This window comes from Bidens hawaiensis, unplaced genomic scaffold (genome assembly GCF_021521415.1).
Source record: "Bidens hawaiensis isolate Kalapana, Puna unplaced genomic scaffold, B.hawaiensis_p1.1 tig00002414_1, whole genome shotgun sequence".
Taxonomy (NCBI): domain Eukaryota; kingdom Viridiplantae; phylum Streptophyta; class Magnoliopsida; order Asterales; family Asteraceae; genus Bidens; species Bidens hawaiensis.
In genome coordinates this window covers 1,745,073-1,764,253 of record NW_027491131.1, presented here as the reverse complement: position 1 = coordinate 1,764,253, position 19,181 = coordinate 1,745,073, and the positions used below count along the sequence as shown (strand labels likewise).

Here is a 19,181-nt window from a genome sequence, read left to right as displayed (position 1 = left end):
CCAAACATGTCGTGAAAGACACGTTAGAGGCTAACAGGTCGTGAAAGGCGCACGTTAGAGGCTAACATGTCGTGAAAGGCACGTTTGATACCAAACAGGTCGTGAAAGGCGCACGTTAGAGACTAACATGTCGTGAATGACATCTTTGATACCATACAGGTCGTGAAAGATGCGTTTAGGCCTAACATGTCATTAAATACGTGTTTGTATGGGACGCTTCTTTTTGATAGATTAATAGCATATACTGCATAGTAAAGTAATGAGTAGTTTTTAGCAAAGTTTAGTCGTTAAAAAGAAAAAGAGAATTGTAGCGGTTCCAAACGACTTGATTTTTGTTAATTGAAAGTTTAAACACTTGGACTAAAACATTGTTTCATCGTTTGGAGCGATGTTTAGAGTTAAGTTTTACAACTAATTAATTCGTATCCTCCTTCCTATCAAACACACCCAAATATTTTGAAATTCGAATAAAAGTTAAGGATGTTAAGCTTTTTTAACAAGGGCCCAATGAGAAAATTTTATTTAAAAGATTTGACCATTGACAAAAATATTTAGTTGAAAATTATTATTGGATAATAATAAAAAAAAAGTGAGATGAATAAAACAATTTCCCTTATAAAAGAATAATGAAAAGCATAAAGTCACCGTAAACCCCAATACCTAAGTAAGCCGTCCAAACCGTTCGACGGTCGAATTCGCTCGTCGCACGTTTGGAATTTGTTCTGAAATTGCTCGTTTTTTTTTTCGCTCGATTGTAAACGAGCCGCTCTGCTCAGTTCAGTTTGTAAACGAGCCAAGCAACGAGCAAAGGTCTGCTTGGTTCAGTTCGACTCGAATATTTTTCATTTGTTTTATATATAATTATATATGAACAAATATATAAATATATAGACAACCGACATAAAATATAAGTATACAATCTTTTAAACTCTTTTAAATTGTTCCTATTCAGTCAATTTTATAGTTTTATTAGTTTGATCTAAGTTTTCAGAATACTTACATGTTCATTTTATCTCACTTCATTTTTCTCCTAAAAATTTACAACATATTATAGGCTTGCCTAAAAACTACTAATTTGTTTACAAAATATATTATTAAACTTGTTTCTTATTAAAAATTTTAAAGTGAAAAAGAAATAAAAAATGCTCGAAATTGCTTGATGCTCGATCAAAAAATGCTCGGTTCGATTTTTGCTCGTTTCGTTTTTCGCTCGGTTCGAATTTCAGCCGTTCGGTTCGGTTGTAAACGAGCCAAGCAACGAGCAAGTCTTCGCTCGGTTCGGCTTAGCTCGTGAACAACCCAACGTGGATGATATCAAAGATCTCGTACTTTCATTATCCAAGAGTGTAAAGACATACAACTTCGTAGAATCATAGAAGGTTGAACTATTATTTAATCAATAATCAATAATATCTATACATGTAGTTGGTTTTCTAGTTCAATAACGTCACGATGATAGTTAAGACTTGAGATCTTATGGTTTCAAATTTAAATCTGACTAAATGAGATTTTTTCACAGTAGTGGGTTTTCTCCTCGATGATGTTCTTTGATGAGTCATAGCTGTGGCTGAAGTCACGGACTCAGACCCAATACTACGGGGGTGACCGCGCTCAATACTTATAAATATTCCGTACAAAATTGTGAATATTTACCATACGAAGCAAACCCCCCCCCCCCCCCCCCGGTCCCTCTTATACTTCGTCTATGGTGAGTCAGCTCCGAAATGTCAAAATTAATATAAACGATTGACATCCTGTCTCAAGAAAACCAACTCGGGTATTAAGGTAGTTTAAAGGTAGTTAAAAATAATAATAATAATCAATTACATATGATAACATGTAGTATGCAAGAATCTGATGTTCTATTTTAGTGTTTCACAGTATGTTGATTTGATGATTAACGTGTTGAAATGCATGCATCTATTATTGTGATAGGACATGTTAATATCTTTTAGGGGTACAATTATTATCACAAGGTAAAAATTTTTGAATCACTTATATTACGTTTTACTCACCTAGTGGGCCTGCTGGCCTGGTCCATTTATGACCACCTTAATGGGCCCAATTGTCTGTCATGGCCCATCCCTTGATTGACAATTGTTATATTCGGTTTTATTTTTGTTTACGCTAATGGGCCGTGCCCAAGCCCTGAAGCCCAACTTCACAGTTTGGTATAGGGTTGTTCACGAGTCGAGTCGAGCCGAGCCGAGCAGAGGCTTGCTCGTTGCTTGACTTGTTTACAACCGAACCGAACGGCTGAAATTCGAACCGAGCGAAAATTGAATCGAGCGTTTTTCGATCGAACATCGAGCGATTTTCGAGCATTATTTATTTCTTTTTCACTCTAAAATTTCAATAAAAAACAACTTTGAAGGCTGTAAATAATATATTTTGTAAACACATTAGTAGTTTTTAGATAAACGTGTAATATGCTGTAAATTTTTAATAGAATTAAGCTTGAAGTGAGATATAATGAACATATAGACAAACTTTTAGTAGAGAAAATTATTGTTTACATCCCTGTGGTTTTAAGGCGGAGGCACAATGAGTCCCTGAAAATTTTTTTGAACTGGTTGAGTCCCTGTGGTTTCAAAAATGAACCATTTGAGTCTCTGTCATTACTTAAATTTCAGGGTAAACTTTCATTTTAATGAAACCACATGAACTTAAAATGTTCGTTTCTAAAACCATAGGGACTTAAATTGTTCGTTTCTAAAACCACGGGGACTCAGCCGGTTCAAAACTTTTTTCGGGGACTCATTATGCCCCCGTCCTAAAACCACAGGGATGCAAACAGTAATTTTCTCCTTTTAGTATTTTGAAAACTTAATCAAACTAATGAAACTAAAAAATTGTTACTTATATTTTATGTATGTTGTCTATATATTTATATATTTATTCATATATAATTGTATAAAAATAAATTAAAATTATTTGAGCCGAACCGAGCAGACCTTTGCTCGTTGCTTGGCTCGTTTGCCAACCGAACCGAGCAGAGCGGCTCGTTTACAATCGAGTGAAAAAACGAATGAGTATTTTCCAAGCGAGTTTGAGCGGCAAGCGGTTTAGACGGCCCTGGTTTGGTATGCGTTAGTTTTTAGTTGAGCCGGGTCAGGCATGTCGAAACTCCGGCTAAAATTTTTGGGCCTGGAAATAATGGCTTTACATGTGTTTTTGTGATTGGGCCATTGTGATGGCCCAAATGGATTAGTCGGTGAATCGGGCTATGGGCCCAAACTGGTTTAGGTTAAAGAGCCATAAAAAAATTTACATTCTCACATCAGTCAATAGTTTCATGACTTGTAATGAGAGTCAATAGTTAAGTTTCTATACAAATCTTTTTCTAGATGATAATATATGTCAAATTTTATGGACCATCTATTCTTAAATTCAAGCCCAAAACAATGTAAAAACAATGTAAGCCCAAATAAGTTAAAATGCTTCACAAGGGTTGAGCATTAATCTTCACATGCTTTAACTTTCTGGTCATTTGTCTTGATGTGACACCCGGTAATTTTCCCAACCCCGTAAACCAAGTAACCAACCTAATTATTAGGAGATTGTGAATGTTATATGCGCCATGCGCGGATGCGATGCTCGCCATGATAGGATCAGCGCGGGCATATGTTGTATGCGCCATGCGCGGATGCGATGCGCGCCATGTTAGGATCAGCGCAGGCATATGTTATATGCGCCACGCGCACAGGTTTTTGTTGTGTTTTCATGACAACTTAATTTTATGTCGTTTCTGTCTAATGGGTTGCATACCTCTTCAATAATCAATAAGTAAAACTATGTTCAAACAATATCCTAATTTCCTAATTAAGACCCAAATCACTTATGCGCGCGCGGAAAAAGGGAACATTGAGAGCTAGTTTGTTTGAAGCTCCAAGATGGAATTGACTTCAACATAACTGATCACTATGTTGAAATACCAAGACCTCATGGAGAATCTACAAATGAAACTCAACGTCCCTGACTACGAGAAGGTTACGCACCTACCCGCATCAAATAAAAAGGAGTTATGAGCGACACCTGCGGGAAGAATCCCCGCGGGACACCTTAAAACTAAACCCTTTACGCATGAACGTCTGCACAGAAACCAACCACCTTTTCGCTTAAATCCAAAAGTTCACCCTGTTAATAAACTCTGAGAACGCTGGTTCCAGCAGAGCCAGATGGACTCGCAGGATTCCTTATAAGGACGCCTGCGCAGTGATACGCTCAGGATTCGTTACAAGGACGCTTGCGCGAAGACCAACTGGAGCCGCCGGACCCACAACGTTCAAAGAAATGGCCTTCACGCAGAAGGCTATACGCGCAAGGCTACACGCACAAAACACTTAGTCTATTCTTCAGATGTAAGGGGATTACCCCCGCCCAGAAAGAACCAGTTGCGTGTTTCAGAGATTTTTACCTTTTGACTGCACACTGACAACAGCACCAGGAAAAGTATACTGTAACACGAAATGTCAGCTGTCAGCCGCACCTACTCTCACCAACCACAGTCCTGCATACACTGTCAAATCCATCAGAATCTTTATAACCACTCCCTAGGACCATCACCCCCATCCCTAAAATAAATAATAATAAACCCCATACCTTGTCATCATTACACCCAATATGATAAGATTTAAATCCCCTAAATCAAGGGATTGTGTTCCCTTAAATTTGCCTATAAATAAGTATCAATTCTTGAATAAAAATATCACACAAACACACTCCAAACTCCTCTCTTAAATCTGTAATTCTGCTCTAACCATCTCCCAAGCATCCGTTTCCAGTTCCATCGCTAGGTAAGCCGAAACTTTAGTCTTGAGATTTACTTTTCTGACCAGCCCTTATATTCTTCGATTACTTGGTCTTAATACACATATTTCTTGTTATTTAAACATATTCTAGACTTCCAATTTCGAGGCTAACATCAGGAAACCCGAATCTCGTTTAATCTCTCTAAACCATCACTTAACAAGAATCACAGGTGAGTCTCACAGCCCCGATTTTCACTGTTTTTAAACTGTTTTCGGGGCGAGGGACACGTGTTTAACTTATGTTTTATCATGGTATATTTACAAGCAATGCAAACGATTATCTGTTTATGGTGTTTATATTGGTTTTCAATGTAAGTGCGCAAGATTTAGACAGTGATCACTCGTCAGTGGAACTCTAAGGGTAGGGACTACTGTGTTTGATCAACCCACTCGTAGGGGTCGCACCTCTTTGCATAGACGAGTGCCTAGTATGGTCATGGGGTAGTACTACTGGTTGTAAAGCCCGCTCGTAGGGGTCGCACCTCTTTGCACGGACGAGCGCCTAGTTTTCCGAGCACAACGTCCGCGCGTAACCCGCGGGACGGTATTGTTTTAGCTCGTAGTGGCAGCGCCACTTTGCATGGACGAGCACGGTTTTCAGAAATGTCCGCGCGTAACCCGCGGGACGGTTTTATCAAGCATATGTTTTAATGATGTTATCAGAAATATGTTTCAATATGGTTTTATCAAGGATATGATGCAATACGATTTATCAAGTCACCAAAACTTGTGAACTCACTCAGTTTATACTGATTCAAATGTTTTTACGTGTCTTTCAGGTGATAATTAGTAGCGCAAGGAGTCACACATAGAGCACTTCACGCAGAACATCTATAAAAATGGTTTTTGGAAGATTTTAGTTCTATCCCTTCCACACGCGTGGTTGTTCCCGCCGTGTAAGGGGATATGGCGCGGAAATCTTCAACGTTTTTCATATGTGGATGTTTTTATATGTAATTCTAAACAATGTAATGCATTTTGTACTAGACATTTCATGCGCAATGGAAAACTTATTTGAATGTTTGCAATGACCCGTGCTTGATTATCAATTCCCACTCGCGCGCACCCGGCTGTTTCCGCCGTTTAGGGCCGGGTGTGACACTTGAGAATACTAGGGTTTTAACTTGGGTCATATGACTTAATAAGTTTACCCCAATTTCATGAAGTTATAAAAAATATACATGTTTTTATAACACTATATAGGTTCATAAGACCACACAACCATGATAAGAGTAAGAGTAGTGTTATTATAATATGTTCAAAACAACCAGTCAACCATCATGATAAGAGCAAGAGTACTATTATTATATGTTCAAAACAACCATCATGGTAAAAGTAAGAGTAGTGTTATAAGTTTAAAGATCAAATACAAATAATTCTTAATATGAAAACAGTGAGAACTAATTTACTGTTATTATTATGTTTGTTTTTATAATCGTGTACTGTTATTTTTTGTTCGTATTTGTTGATTTCCGATTATGAGACTTTATAACTATTTGCTGATTTACATTTTGTTGTTATTATTAGGTTTTTTTTCTTATGCTGTTGTAAGTATTTGCTTTTATTATTTTGCTGCTAATTTTGATTATTTTATTGTTATTATCAGGGTTTTATCTTTGTCATTATAAAACATTGTTTATGTAAATTGGTATTGTAGGTGGTATTGGTACTTGGGTTTCAAAGTATTAAATGGAGACCCGAAATCCAACCCAAATCTCTCACGGTTTCTTCGGGTTCAGGTTAGGTTAATTGGATTTCGAGTATCTTAGAAAAAAACTGCATTATTAAATTTAAATGTAGCATATTCTTTTTTAATCTTCATGTAAATAAACCAATAACAAAACAAAAATAAACCGATAAAGCATACCAAAAGGAGTAAAATTTAACAAAGTGCAACCATAATAAACGAGACTGACATAATCGTCTTCAGTATGCCGTGATTATAGGTGCTTTTAGTCATAAATTGAAACATTAGTAAACAATCGATTCATAATAGGGAAATGAGGAAAGCCGATTTGGACTAAATTCTGATAACGTCAGCAGCTAAGGTTAGCCTATAATACCTAAAAATATATTTGGTTTTATAAATAAAAGTTTATTTGGGTTTTTCAGATTAACCCAAAACCTAGAATTTGGACCTAAGAACCAACCCGAGTTACTTCGGTTCGGGTTAGCTTTTCTCGGGTTCGGGTTTCTCGGGTCGGATTAGTTCAGGTTCGAGCAAGGGTTTTCTCATATTGGGCTTCGGGATACAATTGCAATTACAATTACAACTACAAACAAATAACAACTCATTTTCTCTATGTAACATCCGCCATGCAATATTAACCAATCTTGTTTCCAACGTTAAATATCATACACCTTTTGTTCTTCACTCTTCCCTTAAATCATTTCCCATATTATTGTCTAGTCCTAACCAAAAAATGTGTTCATTAATGTCTCATTTGTCAATCCGGTTTTACAAACCGTTACATGTTAACGGTTTCACAACTAGGATTGCACCTTCTTTAGCTCTAAGTACAACTCAACCGATTGTTGGTTCGGTTAAAAACTCGCCAGAGAGGATACGAGTTGGATTTTACGGCTGGGATCAAGTTTTGAGACTTCCGGGTTGCGTTGGAAGTCCGGTGGTAAAGGCGGCTGCGGCGGATGGTGGTGGTGGTGGTGATCAAGAGACTGAGATTTATGAAGGGTTTGTGTCTTTTATTTCCATGGTTAAGATTTTGAATGTTAATAAAGTTGTCATAAAGTATAAACTGCATGTAATATGTAACAAAGTTTTTTCATTAAATATTTTCTGTTAATATTTTCTTTTTACTATTATAGTATGATGGTTTTAATTTTTTGTAGGAGATTAGTTTTAATAATTTGTGGGTCTGAGGACAGGTATGATATTAATTGATACCCGAATTGATTAGCCAAACTGTAGACGTGTGTTACGCTGTTACCGTGTCATATCCATATTCCATAAGCATTTTATTTTTATTTGTTTTAAGTAATAGAATAGTCTACTAGTTTACTAAATTTTAGTTTTTCTATATTAAATTTTTGGGTAACAAAATAGTATAAAAACTAAAATATTGAGGAATGTGCTTGGAAATCTCTAACGTGTAATTTTTAACAAACTAATACGGGTATAACCATGAATTATGTACAGGTTGTTCTATACGATAGTCGAGCCTCCCAAGAGCTTCCTTGAACAGTACCCGGCTCTAGTTACCGGATTCTTTTTCTTTACGTGGTAAGTTAAACATCAAAATTAAATTCGATTATTGTTCTATAATTACTTTTAAAAATCATTTTTTTTCAACATGATTATGGGTTATATATTAATTTGAATAACCATTTGCAATGTTAGAAAAATGTAACACTTTCCTTTAATGGAAACATGACATAATTATTTTTATTTATTGTTTTATGAAATTGTTTTTGTAGGTACTTTTTGAATGTTATATTCAACATACTCAACAAGAAAGTCTACAACTACTTCCCATACCCTTAGTAAGTATATATAATAGTGCCGTAAACAAACACGAATAAGGTCTTGTTCATGTTTGAAATAATATGTTTATGTGATTTATGAATACTTATCGAACGAGATTTTATATCCGTGTTCGTTCATTAAGGAAATGAATATGTTCATCAACGGTTCACAAACACAAACACAAATAAAATCGGCAGAGCCTAAAGATTGTGACCGATGTATTCATCAATGTTAATAAAGGCGTAAACGAATCAAACGAAAACGAACAAGGGCATGCTCGAATTCGTTCATTTAACTTTAAACGGACACGAACACGAACACTTAATCAACAAATATTTATGTTCATGTTTGTTTATTTAAAAAATGAACATTTGTGTCATTTGTGTTCGTTTATGTTCGTTTGTTTAAAATCTAAATGAACATAACTTAAGAAAGATAAATGAACATAAATGAACATACGTAAATAAACACAAACAAACATAAACGAACATAAATGAAAACATTTAAGTGAACAAAAATAAAAAAATATAAAACCTTTAAATAGATGAAAATTCAGATAATATTTAATTATTTTCTATTAATAAATAAACGAACGCCCATGAACATAAATGAACAAATGGAACATATGTTCATGTTCGTTAGTTTATTAAATAAACAAACATAAACAAACTTCCCGCTAAACGGTTTACGAACAGTTCACCAAACGCTCGGTTCGTTTGCAAGCCTAATATCTAATCATTTTCCAATATACATCATCATAATGCCGTTTTGCGCGCATTCATAAATCGTTCAAACTGACTGAACCGTTTAACCAAAGCAAGTAAGCCGTTTTGACCAGTTTAAGATCTAACTTAAAAAGAGAACATAACTAGACCCTAATGATATTTTAATAGGTTCGGTTCATGGTTCAACTCACGCGGTTTGTTGGTTTAATAGTTCGGTTTAATTTATACGTCACACTTAAAATATTTATTTTTCAAATTTCAGTTTTGTTTCGGTTGTTCATCTTCTCGTCGGCGTTGCATACTGTCTCATCAGTTGGTCAGTGGGCCTCCCTAAGCGCGCCGTGAGTTTCTTTCTGTTCACATTGTACAATGTTTTATGCACAACGTACATGTACCAATGCATTATTATAATTTCTTGTGTTCTAGCCAATCGACAAGGAGCAACTCGGGCTTCTAACTCCCGTGGCAGTGTGTCATGCTCTCGGACATGTCATGTCTAATGTTTCATTCGCTGCGGTCGCTGTCTCTTTTACACATACAATAAAAGGTAAATGTACTCACCGAGTTTGACTCACTGAGTCAACCGCTTTATCGACTCGAGAAAACTGGGTTGGTAATAATACGGTCCGGTATTGTGCTAAAACCAAACTAAAAACCGAAACTTTAGCTTTTGGGATTTTTGAAAATTGTTTTGTGTTGGTTTCGGTTTTGTTGTTTGAGCATGAAAATTTTAGATGGAAAAATATATTTGGCTCAAAATAATGAATTTAACCTAAATCATTTTGTTAATTAATAACTAACTAATTATTATACATTTGGACAAAAATATTTGAGTAACATATTTATTAAGTTCCTTAAATTACCTAAAATAAAAATCTATAAATTTAGTTCGGATTTTTCAGTTTTTATTGCATGCAAAACCAAAACCAAACCGTAAGTTCGGTTCCTGCAAACACATAAACCAAACCGTCGGTATTTATTCCGATTCGAATATTTCAGTTTGGTTTTTTCGGTTTAATGCACACATAATTAATATTAGGCGAATTGGATTTTAATAATCCCAACTTAATGCAGTTAGCCGATAATAACCCCAACTTAAAAAATACCTGTCATCGGTCCTAAGTTTCACACAATTTGTTTTTGTTAAAAAAACTTAACGTCGTTAAGTTTTTTCCAAATTTCAAATTGCTGTTTTAGAGCTTTCAATCAGAATAAGAATAAAAATTGATTTATGTAAAACTTACCTCGAAACGATGTTCCACTAACATTTTATTTTATTTTTTTGCATGATCAGCTTTGGAGCCATTCTTTAATGCTGCAGCTTCTCAGTTTATTTTGGGCCACCAAATTCCACTTCCACTATGGCTCTCATTGGCTCCTGTTGTTATAGGTGAATATTTTATAAAAAGAATAAATAAATAACAAAAATATTTTTTTGTCACAAATTTTTATATACATGATCATGAAACTAGTAAAATTAGTTTGTGTATTTACTTTATGTACATATAACTAGAGACACTTTATATAGTCGATTTTAACGGTGTATGAGTCGTGACTCGTATATGTAGGTGTATCAATGGCGTCATTGACCGAGCTTTCGTTCAACTGGCTCGGGTTCACAAGTGCCATGATTTCCAATATTTCTTTCACTTATAGAAGTATTTATTCAAAGAAAGCTATGGTAATAAAAATATCAACCTTTTGTTTTAAGCAATGAATTAAGGTAGATATGTATTAAGCATCATTAAACGAGTATATTGTTTCGATTTATGTGTTTGACAGACGGGGATGGATAGCACAAATGTGTATGCGTATATATCGATTATCGCTCTCTTGTTTTGCCTCCCGCCAGCAATACTTGTAAGAAGGTTTTGATCACGTGTTTTTTAATATGTAACGTTTTGACTCTTTATTTTAATAATAAATTGGTTCGAGTTATGTTTTATCTAGTAAATTCTAAACAGGAAAAATAAAAATAAAAAATTTAAAAGAAATTTTAGAAAAATCACCCAAACTATATTTTAAAGTATATTAGGAAAAACTTTTAATAAGATTGATAAAAAAATATTAAATAAAAAGTTAACTTTATATCCATGTTCGATTCAATGTCAACTCAATCTAACCTAACCTTTTTAACTCGTACCAAAATTAATTATTTTGACATGTTACATAACCCGAAAACTCAACATTTTATATTCTTTGTCAGATCGAAGGACCAAAACTAATGCAATACGGGTTCACTGACGCGATAGCCAAAGTAGGAATCGTTAAATTTGTGTCAAACTTATTCTGGATCGGGATGTTTTACCATTTGTACAACCAAGTAAACCCGAATCCTTCATTTCAACAACATATGACCAAAGCAAACATTTTTATTCGCGTTTTAACTTTTTAATGATTTATTTTATTTCAAGATTGCTACCAACACTCTAGAGCGAGTGGCCCCGCTTACTCACGCTGTAGGAAACGTACTTAAACGTGTTTTTGTGATCGGTTTCTCCATCGTTGTGTTCGGTAATCTTATATATTACAAACATCCAAATAAAGTTTAATTGCAAAATACTGATTGTTGATTTTTTTTCTTCTTCTTTTTTTTTTTGGTAATGAATGCAAACATTATTATTAATGGCAGGTAATAAGATATCTACACAAACAGGAATTGGTACAGCAATTGCCATTGCTGGTGTTGCAATTTACTCATTGATCAAAGCTAATATTGAAGAGCAAAAAAGGGTTTGATTATTTAACTTCATTTATATAATTATGTCTCTCTATTACTAAATGGGCTGGTCGGTAACGGGCCTTAACGGGTTTGGGTCAAAACAAGTAAAATTTGTACCGTGTCAAAACGAGTTGGATTGATCTTCCTATCATTTGGTCGGTTTTCAAAATTTTAAAATTTTATACATAATCGACAAAATTTACTGTGACGCTTGTAAAAGTACCGAATTATCGTCACATAAAAGTCACATGACTTGATTGAACTCTATAAACAAGTGGAGTTTGCCACAAAAGATGAAATTGTTACAGCAATGAAACGTAAATGATGATTAGCGTGATTTTTGAAAATTAAGGATGAAACATAACGGATGTTTTATGTAATTTTGGCCGGTTTTCAAATATTAAAATTTTATAAATAATCAACATAATTTAATGTAACGCTTGTAAAAGTACCAAGTTACCCTCACATAAAAAAAATCATATGACTTGATTGAACTCTATAAACAAATGGAGTTTGCCACAAAAAACGTAATATGTTACAATAATAAAACATAAATGATGGTTGGCGTGATTTTGAAAATTAAGGATAACACATAACGGATATTTTCTGTAATTTTGTCTGTATTCTATATAGTCATATGCAATATATTAATACTTTTAAAAAAATTAAGAAAAGATGAACCATAAATGATGATTAGCGTTTGGTTTTTCTTAACTTATCTTTTAACCATATCATTTTGTTATTGAATTGACAATGTATGATATTGTTTCAGAAGACCACATAGAAGCGGATGCTGAATAGAAGCGACATGTTTAAGAGAATACGAAGCAACAAATTGTGAATTAGTGCGGGTTGAAGGACTCAAATTGTTTTGAAACTTCATCTTTCGTGATTTTGGTACTTTAGTTTCTTAAATAGTTGGATGGTAATAATGGGTAATAAGATCCATCTTAACAAAATAATTTAAAGATTAAGAGGGGGGGGGGGGGGTAGAAGGTTTCTTTTGGTTACCAAGATTTCTAAATGTATAATCTATTGTAGTCCGTGATGACGGGCCTAAGACCAAGTGACGGGAAAACTTGAGGTGGAAAAATACTTAATTTTCTTGAATAATATGTATTAAATATGTGTAATTTTAATTTACTGTTAATGATAAAACTAACAGAAAAATTAGCACCACTGACGAGAAAAGTGATAACTCTTCAAGTAAAGAGCGTGATTTGTAATTGCATTAGTTAAAATGCAACGAATAGAATCCATCAAAATTTGACTTATTGGAAACACTAGTCGGATCCAACTCACTTGTGTACACCATTGCACAAACAAACCGTGTGATTTATCAAAATTCATCTCAAGCAATCAAAGCAGGTTTTATGGATGAAGATATCAAAGCAACTATTTTTTATAACACCTAACGCTATTGTAACCCTAACGCTCTTATGCTATAAGAAGCCACTCATCGTCGCTTTAGAGTCCTTAGGAGACCATAGTTTCAAGAGAACTTAAGAGACGACTAAAATTGATCAAATGAGACAAGAGTTTCACATAACATGTAACGAACGGCAAAACAAACTTCTTTTTTCAACTTTGGCCTACCAGAAACATAACACATGACCTTATCAATGTCTACACATTACACCATGTCTACCTTGTTAGCTTTGTGATCTTTAATAATATTTTTTTTACCATATTATCAAATGAAATCAATACTTTAATCATTATCTTGTTTTTCATGTATATAACTCCTTAGGTTCACATGACATTTAGTCATTGACCATGTAATTGGTATGACAAGTTGAGGTTGTAACACATCATCCAACCTGTTTAGATCAATAAGAGTAAATAAGTACTTAAATATATGATTCACAACTCAAACTTAAAAACTTTTTATTCCTAACTAGTGTTGTACCCAACGCAATGGTAAAACCTCAACGTTGAAACCGAATGTTTGTGAGTCAACGTAAATTTGGTCAGTATCGTTTACGCTCGCTATGCTATAGATACCATTGGTAAAACCTTAGTGTTAAACCCAAAAAATATATCGTTAAATTAACATATAAAAAAGTAAATTATTTAAAAAGACATTTGTTTGGCCAGTAAACCCGGACGGTGCTAAAACCCAAGCATTGTCGGTCCGGGGCATTTAGGCGGTAACTGGACTCTAATTCAATCGGTTTCATAAAAGGGAAAATATAAAAATTGAGTGGAGCAATTAATGGGGTGGTGTCGGTCGGTAAACTCGGGCGTTGGTAAACTCGATAGTTGTACGTCCTGGGCGTTGAGGCAGTAAGTCTATGCGAATTCGGTTGGTTTCTGTACATTCGTTACGATATCGGAATAAAATAAACAAAAAAAACAAACTTTCTATTATGTTCCTTATGATACCAAAATAAAAAAAAATGCTATGGATAAGTAAGGTGCCACAAAATGGTCTAATGACGGATTAGCAGCACAAACTTGTCGTTTATATATATTAGATAATAGATAATGATTAGTTTTAACCACCTTTCATATAAGATATAACTAAGAAAAAAAAAAGCACTTATATAATATTAAGTACGTTTATTTAAATATATTGTTGTTTGCTTTATTGTTTGAATGATAAACTAAATACCATTAACATATTTCTATTAATAAAATTGTAACAAAAGCTGGAATAGCTCAGTTGGTTAGAGCGTGTGGCTGTTAACCACAAGGTCGGAGGTTCAAGCCCTCCTTCTAGCGTTTAATATTTTATAACAAACATTTTTATACTTTAAAAAAATACATTGTTAATTCACAATTTTCCTTTTAACAAGTAACTTTATGAATCCAACATGATTCAGTTTAAATATCCCATTTGTGTTTTGAAAATACAAATACCGATGGACCCCTATAAAATTTTAACATCAACCCTCCTCTGACCTCTGTGAATTTTTTTCCTGGGCCCGAGATGCGTCCGTACCATAAACATAGTGTCATTTTTTCCCAAAATCCGACACGCGCGCCACTTGCACATTTGCCATCACATACTTGTAGTTATAGTTATTACTTTTCGTGTCGTGTGACACGAGTTGTTTATCGTGACGGGTCTTAACCGGGATGACTTTTTGTATAAACTCGACGAACTTAACTGTGTGACTACGGTTTGAAAAGAAGAAGTCAATATCGCGGTCCGTTTGTTTGATACGTATAGCGTGGACCGCAGCGACTAGGGGTGTGCAAGAAACCGAAAAAACCGATCCGAAACCGAAAAACCCAAACCCAAAAAACCGAACCGAAAAAAATCTGACTGTTTGGTTTTATGTTTTTGAAAAAACCGAACTAGTGGTTCGGGTTTGGTTTTGCAAGTAATAAAAACCGAACCGAATTTCTAGATTTTTATTTTTTATTTTAAGCAATTTATAAGAATTTAATAAAATAAATATGTAACTCAAATGCTTTTGGCTAAATGCATAATGGTCTATTAGTTAACAGTTAACAAAATTATTTGTACCTAAATTCATTATTTTCGGTCAATTTTCTTTTCGGCCTAAAATTTTCAAGCTTAAATGGCAAAAACCAAAAAACTGAACCGAAACCAAAATGAAAACCAAAAACGAAAACCGAACGATTTTAAAAATCCAAAAACCAAAGTTTTGATTTCCGGTTTGGTTTTAACCCAAAACCGCACCAAACCGCACCACGCACACCCCTAGCAGCAGCCCACTGGTCCGGGTTGGCTTGGACCCGAGAACATGACTCGCACATTTGGTCTTGAACCGCACCATTAAAGACCTCCTTTTGGACTTTGACTTTGACTTTGACTTTGACTTTGACCTGTTTGGAGTGCGGTACGGTCCAGATGAATTCAGCATGAACAAGTCTGACTTTGTTTAAGTTTTTGAGTCTTTTGACACAAAAAGTCAACAGCTCTTTTGACTCGAGTTCGGCTTTGAGCTAGGTTCGCAGTGGTTGTAAGTAGCAGTCACACTCGAGGCAGTGGATTATTGTTACGTGTTTTTGCAGGCCCTCGGTTATGTCCACCTTTGCAACATAAGACACTGCCAATTCCTGCTTCTCTGCCCATTTCTGAAAACACGAGTTGAGAAAATAAGCATAGATTAAAAAATATAATATCGTAAATCGTTATAAAATATTTGTTACCGATTAGTGCAGCTTGATGCTACTGCACCCAAAAAAAAAAAGCGAAATGTAAGCTGCATTTTATAGTTATAAAGTTAACTAACATGAGTTGAGAAAATAAGCATCGGTTAAAAATATAATATCGTAAATCGTTCTAAAATATTTGTTACCGATTAGTGCAACTTGACGCGACTGCACGAAAAAAAAAGGCGCGAAACTTAAATTGCATTTTTTAGTTATTAAGTTAACTAGCTAGCTGCATTAAAACATGAGTTGACAAAACAAGCATCGGTTAAAAAATATAATATCGTAAATCGTTCTAAAATATTTGTTACCGATTAGTGCAGCTTGATGCGACTGCACGGAAAAAAAAAGCGAAACTTAAATTGCATCTTTTAGTTGTAAAGTTAACCAGCTGCTGCATAGTCTGCAACAAATTCAGTAGTTGCGTTTTTAGTTTGCGAATGCAAAGTGCAAACTCGATACGGATTTTGCAATTTTCAGGTAAAAAATAGAACCATATATCTATATATATATAGGGTTTGGATCAAATACAAATGAAATTAATGTACTAAACGTGATAATCAAGTAGAGTAATTATATATACAAGTAGAGTAATTACGTAATTACTCTATGATGTAATTACATAATTACTCTACTTGTATATATAATTACTCTACTTGATTCTCATGTTTAGCACGTTAATTTCATTTGTATGTTAACTTTCCCCTGTATATATATATAGGGTTAGGTTAGAATAAAAACCCACTTGAGTTGTGAAAACTCTATAAACTCATTCTCAACCACATGTTTTTAATTAAAGATTAAATCTTGTGGTCCACAATTAAAGTTAATAAAAAAAATGTAAAAGTTAATTTACATTTTCTCTCTCCTAAAAACATATATAAGAATTAGTAAAAAAATGTAAAAAAGTAGCAAAACAGTTTTTTTATGTTTTCGATGTTTTGTATTAAATGTAATAACATATATTACATGTAACAAAAAAAAACGATGTTACATAGGGTTTTCACAGGTTTTCACAACTCAAGTGGGTTTTTGTTACGAGCAGTATAGAGAGGGAGAGAGAGAGAGACTTAAGGTGGAGAACTGAACAAAGAATTCTCTTTTTTCATCATCAATCGAATCACTGTTTGCAACCCAGGATTACCTGTCTTGATCCAGGGAAACTACAGGATCTAAAAGAATATTCCAGTCCTAAGGATCCATAGGATTCATTGCTATGATTATAAGTTCATTTCATACCGGACCAGACCGGAATAGGGTTATATACATTCTCATTGTGAGAAGGGGTCATTTGAGCGTATCTAAATTGCCCCATCCTGGCTGAGGAAGAGTTACGGGCGCGTAAAACAAAAAAATACGCTGATGGGGGACGGGCATACGCATACTATGTGTATCATTACACCCTTATTATAAACACTCTCAAGACATTTACCAGGTGTTGGTGTTATAGACTGATAATCAGCTTGTCCCCTGCGGGGATGGAGCGCCAGAAGTTTTGAGAATTCAAGAGAAGGTCACTGCGAGACGAGCCGTTTATCATTACGATGGGTCCCATTGGCGTGCATCCAGTAGGAATTGAACCTACGAATTCGCCAATTATGAGTTGGGTTAGAGAAACAAACAGAATTAGGTCTCAATTTCATAGATGATCCCCAATTACAACAGAGTTAGGTATATAAAGAACATAACCGACTCATCAACTAGTTACAACACAGACCCTACTGTTACAACATTGACACAACGACCCTTCCTACTTTCAACATTACAAAAGAACCCTTTTATATTTTCTATTTCGTATCAGTTTTCATTCTATACTTTGCCTATATATATATTCTAGGACACATGAAACAATTCAAGTATTGTAAGTTTATAGGGTGTGCATACTGCATAATCAAAGATATTATTATTGTGACATGAAAAACAAGAAACAAGCTATAAAATCCTATATTAAAGTAAAAAATAATATGTGCTAAAACTTTGATCTCATTATGTTCAAAATAAATAATTACCATATATATAGGCAAAATAAACAGTCCATTTGCATCGCGTATCGTCGTTCTAACTTTAGAATCAATCAATATAAACGTTTATGAAACACAATCAAACGTAAAATTTGAAACAATGGTGGAAATGAAATGAAATCAAACTAAAATTCACTCAGCGGAAATCAAATTCTATCGAATACTTAAAGCTCTAATTTTATACGACCGGACATAAAAAATTTGGGGTCGGTTTGACGGGTCGGGTCAGGGAAGGTTTACCACATAATAATAATAACAATAATAATAATAATAATAATAATAATAATAATAATAAAGATACGATACAATAACAAAAAACAAACATCTTCACTAGAAATTATTAAATAAAAAAATAAGAAAATAATAATAATTAATCTAGAATAACTAATTGTCTCAACTTCAACAAATTAGCATAACTTATTGTCTAATTATGCATTCAATATAATCATTAATATTCATACATTCTAGTAAACTAACTTCTGTTATAGTTTAAAAAACATATTATTATTACTATTTACTAGGGTTGTGCTTTTGGGTTTTTTTTTTGGGTTTTTTTGCCGGGTTGTTTTGGTTTTTGTTCTAGTTTTATATCTTGACTTGAAACCCAACTCAAATCTCTTACTGCTTTTTAGGTTTTTCGGGTCGGGGTCTTTGGGTTTCAAAGTTTTAAATCTTGACCTAAACCCTAGCTCAAATCTCTTATTTTTTTTTGGGTTTTAGGTTTTTTAGGTCGGGCTGTTCGGGACAAAGTTTTAAATCTTAACCTGAAACTCAACCCTACTGCTTTTCAAGTTTCGGGTTTTTCATGTCATGTTCTTCGAGTTTCAAAGTTTTAAATCTTGACTCGAAACTCAACCAATATCTCTTATTGTTTTTCGGGTTTCAAAGTTTTAAATCTTTACCCCAAACCTAACCCAAAACTTTTACGGTTTTTTTTTCAGGTTTGGGCTAGATTAACCAGGTTTCAAGTACCCTAGGAAATAAATTATTGTCATGTTATTAATTAAAGAAAGAAACAAGAAATGTACGAATTGTTGTCATATTTAACATTACCCAACTTCTAAACTATACTAAAAAATATATATATTTTTATTATTTTGAACTCATTTAACATGAAAAAACATAAATCAAATAAATAAAAAGATTAATTTTGTAAGAAGGTTAAGAAAGAATTTTGTTGTGAGGTCTCTTTTCTTTATTTCATTAGTGTGTCAACTTTCATATTGAAGAGATCAAACAAGAAAACGCAACGAATATAATCCATTAAAAGTTTATTTGTTGGGAAAACTA

At 34.0% G+C, this 19,181-nt stretch overlaps 1 protein-coding gene and 1 non-coding gene across 2 annotated transcripts; both read left to right on the top strand.

Annotated features, from left to right (window-relative positions):
• Positions 1-7,234: 7,234 nt before the first annotated feature.
• Positions 7,235-12,715, top strand: LOC143619086 (triose phosphate/phosphate translocator, chloroplastic-like). The gene is made up of 12 exons (XM_077091105.1): positions 7,235-7,503; positions 7,969-8,052; positions 8,247-8,312; positions 9,283-9,361; positions 9,447-9,567; positions 10,315-10,410; positions 10,589-10,701; positions 10,803-10,880; positions 11,227-11,343; positions 11,435-11,534; positions 11,653-11,753; positions 12,515-12,715. Exons 1-12 carry the CDS (start codon positions 7,235-7,237, stop codon positions 12,524-12,526), a joined length of 1,236 nt encoding a protein of 411 aa, XP_076947220.1. The 3' UTR covers positions 12,527-12,715.
• A 1,677-nt stretch (positions 12,716-14,392) lies between these two features.
• On the top strand, positions 14,393-14,466 carry TRNAN-GUU (transfer RNA asparagine (anticodon GUU)). Its single transcript has one exon. It is a non-coding gene; the product is annotated as a tRNA-Asn (tRNA).
• Positions 14,467-19,181: the final 4,715 nt, after the last annotated feature.

What these genes read in the sequence shown, in the direction of transcription:
- LOC143619086 (XM_077091105.1), top strand. Translation starts at nt 7,235, where the DNA reads ATGTGTTCATTAATGTCTCATTTGTCAATCCGGTTTTACAAACCGTTA. An exon ending in GAGACTGAGATTTATGAAGG is followed by an intron (nt 7,504 to 7,968) that starts GTTTGTGTCTTT and finishes AATTATGTACAG; the next exon opens with GTTGTTCTATACGATAGTCG. An exon ending in GCCTCCCGCCAGCAATACTT is followed by an intron (nt 10,881 to 11,226) that starts GTAAGAAGGTTT and finishes ATTCTTTGTCAG; the next exon opens with ATCGAAGGACCAAAACTAAT.